At 44.6% G+C, this 16,946-nt stretch overlaps 1 protein-coding gene across 1 annotated transcript in view; it reads right to left on the reverse strand.

Moving 5' to 3' along the window:
* Window positions 1–5,108: 5,108 nt before the first annotated feature.
* FBP2 (fructose-bisphosphatase 2) overlaps window positions 5,109–16,946 on the reverse strand; it is a 52,149-nt gene continuing 40,311 nt past the window's right edge. Inside the window, exons 6-7 of the mRNA XM_068974259.1 lie at window positions 8,584–8,703; window positions 5,109–5,365 (exon numbers count right to left, since the gene is read on the reverse strand). Coding sequence (XP_068830360.1) covers window positions 5,171–5,365; window positions 8,584–8,703 — 315 coding nt within the window. The 3' untranslated portion in view covers window positions 5,109–5,170. The remainder of the gene's footprint in view (window positions 5,366–8,583; window positions 8,704–16,946) is intronic.

The following is a 16,946-nucleotide window of genomic DNA, read 5'->3' on the forward strand; positions in this document are numbered from 1 at the left end:
TCTCTGGTGTCCTCTGGATTTGGACTTAAGCCTCCTGCTTCTAGTTTTCAGTCTTATTCTTACAGTAGCCACAAGACTTCTCCATCTATACAGCACTGTTGATAAAACATCTAGGTTAAAGATGAAAAGTTTATCCACAGTGAGGGACACCCAGAGAGGTTCACAGAGTTACATGAAGAAGAGAAGAGGGAGGAGGGATAGAGGTGACCCGAATGAGATGAGGTGGAATCAAAAGAGGAGAGAGCAAGCTAGCCAGTAATCACTTCCTTATGTGTGCTCCACAGTCTGGACTGCTCAGAGATGTTCACGGAGTTATACAGAGAAGAGAAGAGGGAGGAAGGAGACAGAGGTGGCCAGGAGATAAAGGAGGAAATCAAAAGGAGAGAGACAGATCCAGCCAGCAATCATTTCCCTAAGTATTCTCCACTGTCTGGAACACACAAAGAGATTCACAGAGTTGGATAGAGAAGAGAAGGGGGAGGGAGGAGATAGAGGCGACCTGGTGGAGAAAATGGAGAGTCCAAAGGGGGAGAGAGCAGTCAAGCCAGTAATCTTGCTCTCAAGTAAAAGTGGGTACTGAAGTTTGGGTTCTTTAAGGTACAAAATTGATAACAAATACCAAAAATAAAGATTAAAAATCTAGAGTAGAGGTTGGATTTTCAAAATACAATATTAAAGGGAAAAAAAGTCACAAAATTATAAAATATATATATATATGAAGTTTGCTTTAAAAAATAGGGTTGCTCTTTTTTTTGCAAAGTAATAGTAGGTTATAAAAATGAAAATTAAAGGAGTAATAGAGGACTTAAAATTTTTTTAATTAAAAAATAATAAAGAATGATAGTAAAAATAGTAAAAATATATATAGGACTTTCTCTGGTGTTGTTGTGAGCAGTGTGGGTTCAGTTCATTTTCGGATAGTTCCTTGATCTGGCTTATATTTCTCAAGATCTATAGGCCCCTTCCTATGTAGTTGGTACCAACTACAGGGTTTTAATCTATTGCACCTGTCACTTCCAAGGAGGTTCCCTCTGTTTTAGCTGCTTCTGTTTGCTGGTCTCTTCAGTGTCTAATTTCTGCCCTGACACAAGGGGGTGGTGGTGGACACTTTTTTACGCTCACTTGTTCAGTCGTGCTGTGGAGAGGGAGAGACACTGCAAACAAATAACACTGGCATGCGCTCACAGTGTCTCAGCCACACTGGGCCTGCCCCCACTCACGGTGCGTGTGCCCTCCCTACCCACACTGCTCAGGCTGTAGGTTCCTCCTCTGGGAACCATCCGAGGCCGGCCCTGGGCTGCATGCACTTCCCAGGTCTAAGCCACTCAGGTTCAGGCACTCGGGTAGTCCTCAGAGGTACAGACAATGTTGGGCCTGCGTTTTGTGCCCTTCCCAGGTCTGAGCAGCTCAGGTGACCAGGTGTTTGGTGAGTGCGGTCACTGCGACTTATCCCCTCCCCCATCCCTGCCGCTCGGTTTTCTGGGTGTACAACAGGCGCACCTTCTCAGGCGGATGTTGACCATCCAAAATCCCAAGAAGTCTTAGTTAGCAACGAAGCCTGCTTGCAGTTTGGTAGATAATGTCTCTCTGGGGCCGCAATTGCCCCTTCCATCTCTGGCTGCCTGTCACTGGAGGGGGATGGTCTGCGGCCGGCTAACTGTGTTTAGTCCTTTGTTCTGTGAGCGGCCCTGATGGTGTCTTAGGTTAGGGTTTTTTGCATGGTAGCTATCCCACAGTCTGGTTTGCTAGCTCAAGTTAGTTCCTTCAGATTGCCCTTGGGGCATTCAGGCCCGTCCTTACTCTAAGCAATGCAGCCCATGCCTCCCTGCCCAGCCCGCGCTTGCTAGTGGCGAATGCAGGCATCTGCACTGCTTCTCCACTGGGGGAGTTACCATTGGGCACGTAATCTATGGGTTTTAATTATTTATTTTTCCTCCCGGTTATGTTGCCCTCTGTGGTTCCAAGCCTTGCCACAGACTCAGCAGTGAGAGTGTTTCCTGGAGTTTGGAAACTTCTTTCTCTTTTAAGACTGCCTTCCCGGGACGGATCTCCATCCCTACCTCTTTTGTCTCTCTTTTTGTCTTATATTTTTTTCCTACTTCCTTTCGAAGACAATGGGCTGCTTTTCTGGGTACCTGATGTCCTCTGCCGGCATTCAGAAGTTGTTCTGTGGAATTTCCTCAGCGTTCAAATGTTCTTTTGATGAATTTGTGAGGGAGAAAGTGATTTCCCTGTCCTATTCCTCCGCCATCTTAGGACCGCCCCTGGAGAAGACTCTTGAGAGTCCCTTGGACTGCAAGGAGATCCAACCAGTCCATCCTAAAGGAGATCAGTCCTGGGTGTTCATTGGAAGGACTGATGTTGAAGCTGAAACTCCAATACTTTGGCCACCTGATGCAGAGAGCTAACTCATTTGAAAAGACCCTGATGCTGGGAAAGACTGAAGGCAGGATGAGAAGGGGACGACAGAGGATGAGATGGTTGGATGGCATCACTGACTCAATGGACATGGGTTTGGGTGGACTCTGGGAGTTAGTGATGGACAGGGAGGCCTGGCGTGCTGTGATTCATGGGGTTGCAAAGAGTCGGACACGACTGAGCGACTGAACTGAACTGAACTGAATCATCAGGGAGTCTAACCATCTTTTCACATGTGGATTGACTATTTGTGTTTTCTCTTCTGCAAATTGCAGTTTTTATTGTTAGTTTATTTCTCTAGGATAGCTTCTTTTTTCTCTCAATATGTATGTTCTTGGTGTTCATTTTTTGTTATATATTACAAGTATTTTCTCCTAAGCTATCAATTGTCTTTTTTAATTTGTGGTGTATTTTGATGTAATCACATCGGTTTTTCCTTTATATCTTGGGCTTTGTGTCTTTTGGTCCTGTTTAAGGTCATAAATATATATGCTTTATCTTTTTGCAATGCCTTTACAGTTTTACTTTTTATGTTTAATTTTTGAATCCATCTGCAACATGTTTGGGGATCCAGGTTTTGGGATTTTCCCCCCTCAAGTGACTAGCTAATTATTCAAACACCAGTCATTTCTTTTCCCACTGATTTGAAACAGCATGTTTTCTTTTTATTTTTAAAGAACACCTATTAAAATGTCTTTTCTCCTTTTGATGTGTTAATGGGTCTGCTCCAAGAAGCTCATCTGTACAAATCACAAAGGAAACCAGTGAATGGTCCCACTTTCCTCAAGTGAGGCCACACCTGGAGAGTGTATTTTGGAGGCTGCTGGAAAATGGAAAGAGCAACTGGACTTCTCCTGAATTGGATACAAGCATCTAAACTGTGAAGGTATTCAGGAGGGAATGAAAAACCAAGAGAAAAGCAATTCTCAGATCACTTAGGCCAGAAGGCACAACCTCTTTCTGATGGTCTTTCCAGACCCTGCTTATGAAAGCACTGGCCACCCAGGCACCATTGCACTGATACCCTCAAATCTTTGATATGTAGCCACCAAGAATTGAATGTCAGTCCCATGCTCTTCACTAGATTCCTGTTTTTAGATTTGATGTGCAGCGACCAAGAGTCTCAGCTTAAAGAAGGATAGTGAATGGATCTTTCCCTGAGCACCTACCATATTCATCAGAGCAATACAAGTCATGATTGAAGGTGCTATCACTCAGCTTTGCTTCCTGAAAAACTTTCCTCCTGTCTGTGAGGTCTTGAAACCATGTGTTATAAATGCACCATATCAATTTATTCCTAAGAAGTGAAGACTTCAGTTTGAATCTTATTTCAGATATAAATTTCAGATGAACTGTCTAATAAAGCATTAATAGCCCATTGCTTAGCATCAGATTTTTTCTTAGAGAAAGAAAATCTTTGTGTTTTGTAGGGAGAGATGAAAACTTTTTGATTATGCTTAAATTTTACTGCTTCTCTTACTGCTGCCAAGCAGAGGTGGGCTGAGGAACATTGTTGAGTCCTGAATTATATCCAAATTGAAATCCACCTCTGGGTTATATGAACAACCTTGTCCAAAGCTAAAGTGAAGGAATGTTTCTTCCCATGGTTTCTCCAAGCCCCCACTTCCCCACCATTGCCTTTTGCCTTAATCTAATGCCTCATAGAGTCAGACACGACTGAAGCAACTTAGCAGCAGCAGCAATGCATTATTTAATGGATTTTCTAATACTGAATCATTCTTGAAATTTGGAGTTAAGCCTGATTTTGTCCTGATGTATATCTTTGTTTTATATTTCTGGATTTGTTCGTGAATATTTCACTAGGCATTTTTGGCCTCCAGGTCTATATACATATATAGTAACTCTAGGAAAAGTAAACAGATTTCTGATGCATATGCCACCCATCCCTATCATAACACAATTTGGACAAATGAAGTCATTAACCAGTGTACTCGGGTTAGGATCTAGAATAGATTAAAGTATTTTCCCAAAAAATTAAAAAGGAAAAGTTACAAGGCTGAGAAAACTAGGTATTAATTTTTAAACATTAACTCCACTTAGTATGTGACTTTGTCAACAGGTGACCACATTTTTCCATTCAAGTAGTTATTGGTCATCCAAATCATTGCTCCTAAAAATGGGTTGACTTTGACCTGATGTATCTTTGTTTGCTTGATCCAAAATTTTACAATTTAATAGCCATGAAATTTATAACTCAAAGCCTATCCACAATAAGACAAAAACTTTTAAGAAATTAAGTCACCATTTAAATATCTATAATGGATATATTTATATGCATTAAATATATATATTTATAAGTATATATGAAATAACTATATAGTAAATATATGCATCTATTTTATAAGAAAGGAAATTAATCACTATAGGATTAAGACATTAGGTTCAAATTCTCAGCCAAGACAAATTCTTAACTGACCTCTGTACTTTTTGCCCACAAGGGATAGCTGCTGATTACTTGAGCTGATAAATAACAACACTATTTACCACTGTTCATGACAGAAGACAAATCAAAGTTGTTCTTTTCATATGCGGGTTTTATTTTCAGCCCTTTACACTGAGCACAAACTCGCCTCTGGTTTCTAGACCTGTCGTGAGCAGTGGGCTGCTGCTCTTCTGCACATGATTCAGTGGGTTTACCTTTTGTTTCTCATCACCAGCATTCACTCACTTATTCATCTAGGGTCCCTAACAAAGCACATACAAAGAGAAGAGGGCTTGTGGGTCAGACTCACTACCTGCCTGCCTGATTTTTCTGCACACAGGTGAGATATTCCTGTACATCTTCCGGGGACCCTAGAATGAGGGGGACTCGTTGGTGAATGGCTTCAGGCTTCACGTCCAGCACGGGTTGGGTGCCTGTGGTCGCCAGGCCTCCCGCCTGCTCAATGATGTAGGCCACAGGATTGCACTCATACAGGAGCCGGAGCTGAGGAGAAACAGAGTCAGGTGGACAAGTGTTCCAAGTTGCCAAGATCCTCAAACCATGCACCTGAAGCTCCAGGAGGAATTCCAACTGCTGAGCCTCTGTCTCATTAGTGCGAGTACATTTGCCCTTCTCAGGGGAGCCGGCTGCCAGAGACCAACACTCTCCAGAAGGCTGGGTGCCCCAGCTGATGCTGATCACATATGTCTCTGGGGACACCTCCGGTCGACAGCTACCTGACCTTGGTGCTTATGAGAGACTTGGGAGTATCAGATCTTAGTGTTCACTCCTCACTAGTTCGTCAATGAGGTGAAGTGATTCTGGGTCCAGGTTAGGAGTCTCTACATGCCAGACCTTAAGGCCAATAAAGTCAAGCTTGGATGGGATCGGAGGGTCACCTAGAGAGTGCTGAGTGGTCTGTTAAGATAACCACAATGTCCAGGATGGGAGGGAGGAACAGCTCAAGTGTCAACTTGGCTGAAGAGTTTTCTGGTGTTTAGATGACCTTTTCTTTTGACCCCTTAGACTGAGTTGCCTAGTCTCTTGTTGCTTGCTCTCCCACAGCATCCTGTACTTCCCCTTTCATGATAATCCTGACTCTGAGGTTTGTTTAACATCTGCCTTCCTCCTTGGACGCCCTCCCTTGAGGGCAGGGGAGGCATCTCTTAAGGTCGGTGTTTGTGGCATCTTCATTCCTAGTACTGCCTGACATGTAGGAAGTGTCCAAACAAGGCTACAGTGTATGCTGCACAAGGGCTCCCAGTGGAGGGCAGAAATGGGGGGAAATCAGTTGTACCATTTTTTGCCAAGCCAGGTACATGGATCCAGTGCCTGTTCTGAGAAAGAAACGCCCTGCTAAAGGGCATATGAGATGACTAGGTGTCAATCCTGTGTCCAGTTAGTATATGATGAGTTGAATTGAAATGGGCTGATTGAATGTCCTTTCTGGGTCTTTTTCTGTCATTATGTTTTGACTTCTTCCTCATCCCCTGACCCACAGCAGACACACGCACACACGTCACATAGATTCAGGTGACGTTCTTGCTGCATGCTCTGACTCTATATCACACTATCCTCTCCTTCCTTCCCTCATAGGTATGAAATCTGTAACTTAAATTTCTTTTTCCGTAATCAGCTTTCAAAGTGATTGATCCCGCTCTGCACAACTTCTTTCCATTCTTTTCTTCATAGTTACATCTTGTGCTGATTTTTAAATTATTATTATTTCAAAGAGAGGAACAAACTATTTCCAATCTGAATTGGAGAGCCAGGCACTGAGCAGAAAGTAAGTTAAAACTGTAGGGGGCATTTATTCCCATTTGGGGGAAACAGAATAGGATGCTTTTATTTGTACCATGTACTATAAAAAAATAGATAGATAGATAAGGACATGGATACTTACTTCAAACTTACCTTGGAACCAAGTTTTGTTCTGACCTTAAGATATTGTTGTAGTAAACTCATTTTAAAACAGTGTCCAGATCTTCATGGTGCCTTTACCTGCAGGCTATGTAATCTATTTTTCCCCCACAATTAAAATCTACATTGCTCTACAAAGACAACAGGAGGAGAAGTAGTCACACCCCACTACCCACCCACTCACACAAACATGGCCACAGAGACCATGAGAGCTAAAACATGGAGATCAGAACTCAGTGGTACCTAGAGCCTGTTATATAGACTGAAGTAAATCAGAAAGAGAAAAACAAGCATCATATATTAGCACATATATATGGAACCTAGAAAACTGGTACTGATGACCCTATTTGCAGGGCAGGAATAGAGACGCAGACACAGAGGACAGACTTGTGGACACAGCAGGGGCAGGAGAGGGTGGGACGAATTGAGAGAGTAGCATTGAAACATATGTATTACCATATGTAAAATAGATAATGGTAAGTCTCTGTGTAACACAGAGAGCTCAAACCAGTGCTATGTTGGGATGGGATGGGGTGGGGAGTGGGAGGGAGGTTCAAGAGGGAGGGGATATATGTATACTTATGGCTGATTCACGTTGTCATATGGCAGAAACCAACACAACACTGTAAAGCATTTATCCTCCAAATAAAATTTTAAAAAAGAAACCAATGGTACTTTGAATATGGTACTATGAATGTAGATCTATATATGCAGTTATATGTTTTATGGAAATATTTTTGTAATTATATGTAGATATTTTCTGACTAATTTTAAATATCTTAATAATAGCTAGTAGTCTTAATGTTCTCCTTGTTAGAACTGAGTAGATGGCAAATGTGGTTCTACCTGAGAATTTCCACATCTTCTACTTGATCTCATGTAATACTCTTTAGCACTGTTCTGCTCATTAGATTTATCTGTCCAACAAGCTGATATACAAGAGCTAAACCATCACAGGAAGAGAAATGCCTGATACACCAACCTGCATGTTAAAATCTCTCTGGTTTCACGTGCTGTGTTAGACTTCTTATCATGGCTTTGAATCTGGCATTCCAATAATTCAGATCGGATCGCCCACACTGAGAGATGCATATATGTGTGGCTAGTTGTTAGTGTGTCAGAGAATATGCAGACATTTATTTGAATTTGTCTTCTATACCTATGATTCTGTGACCGGCTAAAAATCAGACACCTTTCCATGGCAGGGTCTATTCAAGACAGATGCATTAGGATCATAGGATTCCCGCTTGACAACACAGGTATTTTAGGTTTTGTTTCATGAAGTTGCAATGAGATCTTCCCAGAGCTACCTTTACAGGTAGTTCAAAAGTTCTTAGCCTGAACTTCTGGGAACTCTCTAGGAAATTCTTGGGTCATCCTCAGGTTATTGTGAACCCCGTGACAACATATGTAATGTGTATGTTTACATGTAATAAGTTTCATGTAAGTTTCATACGTTTCATTAAGTTCTCAAAAGGATCTATGATCCAAATCAGCTGGTAATGAAGCAAAAAGACAGACACAGCATGTGGAAAGTGGGGGATGAACACAGCTGATTCACCGTCAATTGAGGAGTGTGAGAGCCGCAGAAGTGATGGCCAGTGACAATCACCAACAACTTCAGCCTCCTCCTCCTCCAGACCTTCTGCCACAACCTTAGAACTCTATTAATGGGATATATACTTCGTTTCTCTTCCACCTGCCCACTCACAGACAGATGGTAGCCAAAAACAGGCATGATGAGAAAGAGAATTGTGACCGGCTCCCTGAGCAGATTCAGCCAGCGGACAGAGGAGAGTTACCTTGCCCTTCGGACTTTTCTGGTTCGCTGGGTACAGGAAGATCCCTCCATAGACAAGGGTGCGGTGCACATCAGCCACCATGGAGCCCACGTACCTGGCCCCATAGGGAGCACTGCCGTCCTGGAGGATGGAGAGGGGAGAGGCAAGATGCAGTGGGTTTAGCAAGCAGTCAGCACCTACTTCAGGTGACACATCCGGTGGGTGTGAGCTCTACATTCCAGGTCCTCTTTCCTCTACCCACCAGCTTAGGAATTGAAATTATTATGTAGATGACCATTAGGAGCTCCCAAACCTCAACTAGTAATTGGACCCATTAAATGCTGGACTACTTAAAGTGAGAGACAATATGTGTCCTAACACAGAAGCTAATGAGGGGGGGAAAAAAAACCCCACTGGAAAAAGAAGTATAAACAAACACCAACTGTTGGGCTCCTCTTTGAATCTCCTCCTTGGCCCTCACAGTTCAGAACACTTTTTAGCTTCTTGAAAACCAGATCCCCTTGAACCATGACAACTTTTGCACTTAGTGTAAGCAGCATTTATCCACTGGTAAAATTATTTTAAATACTTTTAGAAATCATTCAAAGAAATAAAACAGCTTCCGTGTAAACGTCAATTTCATTAGTCTTATAATAAAAAGAAGATTTGCTCTGAAAGAAATAAGTCAAAGTTCATGATTTCCCTTACGTAGGGCATATCAGTAAGGCATGACTATCTCATGGAAGGGCTCCTTCGGGCAGGTTTGCTTTTTCCTCATTCAGTGACCCATGTGAGATTTCTGTGTCTAATCTAATAATTTTCTGACAGTACAAGGAAGTGCCAAAAATTTTCAGAGCAAATATCCAATGCTTTGGTGGCATCAGCCACTATAAAGTGCATTGATTTTATAGGCATTTATAAGCCAGACATCTCCAGTGTGTGACATCCTTGTGGAAGACTGTCTGCTTGATCTTGGCATCATACCCTGAGTTCAGCCTGGTGTGGGGCAAAAAGTAGCTGCTGGGGAAATACTTTCTGAAGTGCATACACATGCAATATCTTGAAAGCACTATTCAAGTTGTATGTTAAAAATTACATGGAAGATTTTGCCTTCTCCATTTTATTTACATAATGATATTAAGTATACAAAACACCTTCAGATGCCAATTAAGAGATTTCTCAATAGGTAAAAGAATGCAGGTCTGAATTTGGGATAAAGAAAATGGACCAACTTGAGTAGCTCACAGGGTAAAGAGTCTGCCTGCAATTCAGGAGACCCAGATTCGATCCCTGGGTTGGAAAGATCCCCTGGAGAAGGAAATGGAAACTCACTTCAGTATTCTTGCCTGGAGAATCCCCATAGACAGCAGAACCTGGTTGGCTACAGTCCACGGGGTCGCAAAGAGTTGGACACAACTGAGTGACTTCACTTTCACTTTTTGAGGAATATTTAGAAAATAGAGTTGGTAATGTCCAGTAAATGATTAGTCATGAGCATAAGAAAGAGGTAATCCTCTGGATTCCCCAAACTTTGTTGGGAATGAATATGATGGTAGAGGCAGTATAGGTCCAGAGAAGAAAATCAGAAAGTAGTAAACTTGGGAGATGGTGTGTGTGTAGGTGGGGAGGTGTGTGTGTTTGTGTGTGTGTAGAGTGGTGGGGGGTGGGGAATAGGAGGGTCAGAGTTGGATATGTGGAGTTCTAGGTGTCTGGAGGAGCAGGCAGATCTGAATCCTATGAGAAGAGACTAGATGAGATCACCCTGGGGGGACAAGTGTGAGCCGAAAGGTTTTTTGGGAATAGCATACTATATGTACCAAGACAGAAGTGTAGGCAGAGCTATGGGGACTAATAAAAGAAGAAGATGGTTAGGCAGATAGATGGAAAACCAGACACAAGGCTAAAGAAGACAAGTTTCATGAAGGACAGGGTTGCTGTTGCTGTTTAGCCACCAATCTGTGTCCGACTCTTTTGCAATCCCATGGACTATAGCCCGCCAGGCTCCTCTGTCCATGGGATTTCCCAGGCAAGAATACTGGAGTGGGTTGCCATTTCTTTCTCTTGGGGATCTTCCAGACTCAGGGATTGAATCTGTTTCTCCCACATTAACAGATGAATTCTTCACCACTGAGCCACCAGAGAAGCTGGAAAGGAAGAGTAAACAACCCTAAATGCCATGAGAGGTCAAGTAATATAAGGTGGAAACATGATGCTGGATTATGTAAAAGAGGATTACCAAGGGCTGATATTGGAGCAAAGAGGGTTAAAGAGGGAATGAAAGGAAAGAAAAACTTTCAAAAAATGAAAACTTTCTTCCCACTTCTGGGTATTTATCCAAAAGAATTGGAAACAGAATCTCAAAGAGATATCTGCATATCCATGTTCATCGAAGCATTATTCACAATAGCCAAGAAGTGGAAGCAACCTAAGTGTCCATTGAGAGATGGATGGATAAGGAAAATGTGGTATATACACACAGTAGGATATTATTTGGACTTTGAAAAAAAAGTCTTGTCACTTGCTCAACTGATATCAAGCAGGGCCCTTTAGGGCTCCTGGGCACAAAGACTTCCTGTGTCCCCCATTTCTTTGATTATAGAAAGCAGCCTTCATTCAGCCTTCATGACCGTCCCTGAGTTACAAAGGGCAGATTCAAGCAGTTGTTAATCAGAAAAGGGAGGGGATGGAAGATCAAGGAGAAACAATCAAGAGCAGCCTTGGGACAAGGTCCTGTTTTCCCCATTAAAGGATATGCACAACAATATCTTTGAACTATTTTGCAGATTCTGAAACCCCCACAGGTGAAAGAAGATAACAATTAACGATGGTATGCCACCCACAAGCATGTAGACCCCAGACCAGTTGGACCTGAAGGTTGATGATGCTGACTCCAACTTAGCCCACCACCAACCCCTCAGAAGAATGTCCACAAGCTGATCACGTCCTCTTTGGACAAGTACTACGAAACTTCTCACTATCTTTTCCAAGAGGGGACACATGATTTTGACGGTATGAGCCTGCTGTGCCCCCCTTTGCTGGAAAGGCAATAAAACTATTCTTTTCTACTTCATGCCAAATTCTGTCTCCAAGGTTCAATTCAGCACCAGTGTACAGAGAAGCTGAGCTTTCAGCATCACAACATGGATGAAATTTGAGGACATTGTGCCAAGTGAAATAAGCCAGTCAAAAAAATGACAAATGCAACATTATTTAACTTATATGAGGTATCTAAAGTAGTCAAATATATAGAAACACAAAGTGGGGGGGGGGGAGCGGTGTGGCGGCTATAGCTCATGAGGTTGCAAAGAGTCAGACATAACTGAGCAACTAACACACACACAGAGAAATAAAAAGTTGCAGAACAGAGAATAACATTTGTCTTGTTGGAGTTTTATAGGAACATCACATCCTGACCTACCTGGGCAACTGCAAGAACAAAGGATCCTGACACCAAAAGTTTGCAACAAACAACCACATCCTCTCCCTTTTTAGTATAAAAGAGGCCTGAATTCTAACTCAGGCAAGATGGTGAAGAACCTAAGCCACCCCATTTTGTTAAAAAAGACTCCATTTTAGAGTTCTGAGGAAAGAGTCTTTGGAAATCCCCTGACCTCACCCCACCACCTGCGAGCCAACCAGATCCCAGATCAGGATCTCCTGACTTTACGTTCAGGACTTATGACATTCGAATTAAGCCCAGGAAATGGGAATCAATCAGAACCCAACAGCTAACCCTTCCACAGAAGGTAACCAATTAGACGTCTCCCAAACCGGAAACTCCCGTTTTTCAAATTTTTCGAACGAGAATACCCTATATAAGCAATGTAACCCAGAGTTCGGGGCTCCTCTCCTTAGCCGCTGCATCGGTGACAGTGGGAGCCCCAGCTCAAGCTTGGTAATAAAAACTCTCTTGCTTTTGCATTGGATACCGGCTCCCTGGTGGTCATTGGGAGATTTCGCGACTTGGGCATAACATTTGGGGGCTTGTCTGGGATCTCCCATCGGCCCTGCAGGGAAACTGATCCAGAGAGTTATCTGCAGCCTGTAAGCCCTTCTCTGTCTCTTTGTTTCTGATAAGGCCTATTTTCTGAAGCCGGTATATGACTCAGGCGGACACGCCGGCAGGTCACCGGTGCAGGTCGTTGGGAGACGTCCCCGGCCCCTTCAGACGGGACGGAGTACCCCTGTTCTCCATAGACGATAGCGGGTCGCTCCCACTGAACGGCTGGAGGCCGTCGTCTTACTTTCAGTTTTGCCTCCGGACTCCCGGAGGTCTGTACCTTCTGTCTCTCTGTCTGTCTGTGTGGCTATCTGTACTGTCTGTGTTAATTTACCAACATCTGACTGATCTAGGAATGACGGGGCAAAGTCAATCAAGCCCTACCCCTCTATCCCTGATCACTGACCATTTTAAGGAGGTCAAGATGCACGCACGTGACCTCGGTGTGGAAATTAAGAAAGATAAATTAATCACTTTTTGCAGCGCGGAATGGCCAACCTTCCACGTGGGATGGCCCCCAGAGGGCACCTTTGACTTGGAAACCGTGCACCGAGTCCGAGACATCATCTTTCGACTGCGGAGCAGACACCCTGACCAAGTTCCCTATGTCATAGTGTGGGAAGATCTCATATTGCGCCCCCCTCCATGGGTAAAACCTTTCTTGCCTTAACAGGGATTCTCTACTGTGCAGGTGCTGGTGACACTTATAGGAAAGAACCTGAAAGATCCCAAGGAACCTGAACCAACCCCCATTTTACAAGGGGGTACAGAGGAAGAACTTCTCTTCCCACCCCCTTACCAACCCCTCGAGCCACCGCGGGCCCCTGCTATCCCTCCACCTAGGGCTGACGCATCAGAAGGGGGGCCCACACAAAATGCTCGCCATAGGCGAGCCATGTCTCCAGCGGGACGGGTAGACTCAACTGTTGCCCTCCCTTTACGAGTGGCCAGTCCCCCTGACGAGGAAGGGAACCAACCTCATCAATACTGGTCCTTCTCTACCAGTGACTTATATAACTGGAGATCACAGAATGCTAAGTTCTCAGATAACCCTAGAGATCTAACTAATCTAGAAACTGTGCTTTTTACTCATCAACCCACCTGGGACTGTCAACAGCTGCTCCAGATTCTCTTCACTACAGAAGAGAGAGAGAGAATACAGAATGAGGCCCGTAAAACGGTCCCAGGGGCAAATGGAGAACCCACCACTAATATAGATGAAATTAACACCTCTTTTCCTTTATCGCGACCTGACTGGGATTACAATACGGCACAAGGTAAGGAGAGGCTCCGGGTCTACCGCCAGACTCTATTGGGGGTCTCAAGGCAGCTGCACAGAAACCCACTAACCTAGCTAGAGTAGGAGATGTTCAACAAGGCCCCACTGAGAGTCCAGCTGCTTATCTGGAAAGGCTGATGGAGGCCTTTAGACAATACACCCCCATGGACCCAGAAGCAGAAGGCACTCAGGCTGCTTTGATAATGCATTTTGTCAACCAGGCAGCTCCAGACATCAGGAAAAAGTTACAAAAACTAGAACGCCTGGGAGAAAAGAGTATCTAGGATTTAATAACAGTGGCAGAAAGGGTCTACAATACTCGAGAGACCCCCGAGGAAAAACAAGCGAAGGCAGCAGACCGCCAGACCCGCAATATGGCGCGCATCCTGCTAGTGGCAACAGTTCCTGATTTGGGAGAAAGGGAGCGCCAGCTGCACCACCTAGCGGCTGAAGGTAAGAGACGCCCCTGTACACGACCAGCATTAGGAAAGAACCAATGCGATGAAAAACAAGGAGTAGCAAAAGGGGTGCTGATGCAACATTTGGGACCTTGGAAACGGCCAGTGGCCTACTTGTCTAAACTCCTAGACCCTGTAGCATCAGTCTGGCCCCCATGCCTCCAGATGATTGCAGCAGTGGCCCTAATGGTCAAAGATGCAGACAAACTGACACTAGGGCAGGAGTTACATATTACCGCCCCCCATGCCATTGAGGGCATACTGAAACAACCCCCAGATAGATGGATCAGCAACGCTCGGCTGACCCACTACCAGGGACTACTGCTAAACCCCTCCAGAATCATCTTTCTACAGCCTACTTCTCTCAATCCGGCTACATTGTTTCCTAACCCAGACTTGGAAGCCCTGATCCATGACTGCAGCAACATACTAGCCCAGGTGCATGGGACACGAGAGGACTTGCAAGATCGCCCTCTGGCGGATGCTGAGGTCACCTGGTATACAAGCGGGAGCAGTTTCGTTGGAGATGGACTCAGGTATGCGGGGGCGGCCATAACCACGGAAACCCAAATTGTGTGGCCGGAAGCACTACCTCCGGGTACTTCGGCTCAAAGGGCTGAACTAATCGCCCTAACCAAAGCCCTTCAGTTGGGAAAGGACAAAAAACTTAACATCGTTACTGATAGTCGATATGCCTTTGCTACTGCCCATATACACGGGGCCATCTACAGAGAAAGGAGACTCCTCACAGCCGAGGGTAAGATGATTAAAAACAAAGAAGAAATAAAATCTCTCCTCTCAGCTTTATGGCTTCCTAAAAAACTAGCCATAATACACTGCCCGGGGCACCAGAAGCCAGACACCCCGATCTCAAGGGGAAACAACTTGGCAGACAGGGCAGCCAGGGATGCAGCCCAGAATACCGTGATAGAGGCCACTCTTCAGCTGCCTGACTCTGGGAGCCCTATTCTGCCAGCTTTGCCCAATTACTCAACAAGAGACTTAGACTGGATAAAAAGCCTGCCTATGGCCCAATAGCTGGCTGGGTGGTGGAGAGCAGCAGACAGCTTTCTAATCCTCTCAGAAGAACTAGGAAAACAAGTATTACTAAAAGTGCATCGTGCCATTCACCTGGGAACCCGCAAGATACAAGACCTGATTAGACATGCCAAAATTACCACGAAAGATGTCAGGACGACAATAGAAGACATCGTATCAAACTGCAAAGCATGCCAGCTCACAAACGCTGTCCCTCATCCAGCCAACCAAGGAATTAGAGAACGGGGGACAAGACCGGAGCTTACTGGGAAGTGGACTTCACTGAGGTAAGACCGGGTAAATATGGATACAAATACCTGTTGGTGTTCACAGATACCTTCTCAGGGTGGGTAGAAGTGTTCCCCACCAAGAGAGAAACAGCACAGGTGGCAGCCAAAAAGCTGATTGAAGACATCTTGCCATGGTTCAGGTTTCTGGCACAGGTGGGGTCAGATAATGGGCCAGCCTTCTTGTCTCAGGTAAGCCAGGGGGTAGCCTGGGCTTTGGGGGCTATATGGAAGCTGCACTGTGCCTATAGGCCCCAGAGCTCAGGACAAGTAGAAAGGATGAATAGGACACTTAAAGAGACATTAACAAAACTAGTTGCTGAGACTGGCAGGAGCTGGGTGGCTCTCCTCCCCTTTGCCCTGTACCGGGTGCAGAACTCACCCTACCAACTGGGACTCACCCCTTTTGAAATCGTGTATGGGATACTTCCCCCAATAATCCCTAACCTAAAGGCAGAAGGGTTAAAAGAAACAGATGATCAGAAGTCGCTTTTTTGTCTCCGGTCCTTACAATATAACCTGGAAACTATGAAATGGAGAGACATACGAGGTGCTGAACCAGTCGACTGCCACACACCCCATAAATACATGGTGGCCCGACTTATACTTCCACCTAAAAGAATTGATGGAGACCTCCTGGGCACGCGCTTATCTGCAAAAAGTGGGTTTCTATGCGTGTCCGGGGCACAAAAAGGACCGGAGAAAGACGTGGTGGCATGCAGAGTCGTCACTGTAAGGCATGGGAATGTGTGACTTCAAATGATGGCTGGTGGAAATGGAGTGTGGCCAGGCCGTCGGACCTGGTCACGATGACTTTTGTAAATCCTATCACCTCAGACATGTGGAACAAGCGATTTACCTGTAGTTGCCCTGACTGCAACCTCGTCAAGGTCTCCTTCACTTCTGAAGGACAGAGGGACATAAGATGGACATCAGGACTCATCTGGGGTATACAGGGCCTCTGATTATCTTACTTTTGCTACTCACCTTCGGGCCGTGTTTATTGAACAAGTTAATGACCTTCATCAAGAGCCACATCAATACGGCACAGCTTATGGTGCTCAGGTCCCAATATATGGCAGTACCAACGGCCCCTTTAGTGGAAGAAAACATAGAGCTGGTCACAGACCCATGATTGGGTCTGTCCTGGGACCTTGAGAAGGGAATGAAGAACCTAAGAAATGGGAATCAATCAGAACCCGTCGCCAGCCCGGGAAATGAAAACCAATCAGAACCCAACACCTAACCCTTCCACAGAAGGTAACAAATTAGACGTCTCCCAAACCGGAAACTCCTGTTTTTCAAATTTTTCGCACGAGAAT

This window comes from Capricornis sumatraensis, chromosome 6, assembly GCF_032405125.1.
Source record: "Capricornis sumatraensis isolate serow.1 chromosome 6, serow.2, whole genome shotgun sequence".
NCBI lineage: Eukaryota > Metazoa > Chordata > Mammalia > Artiodactyla > Bovidae > Capricornis > Capricornis sumatraensis.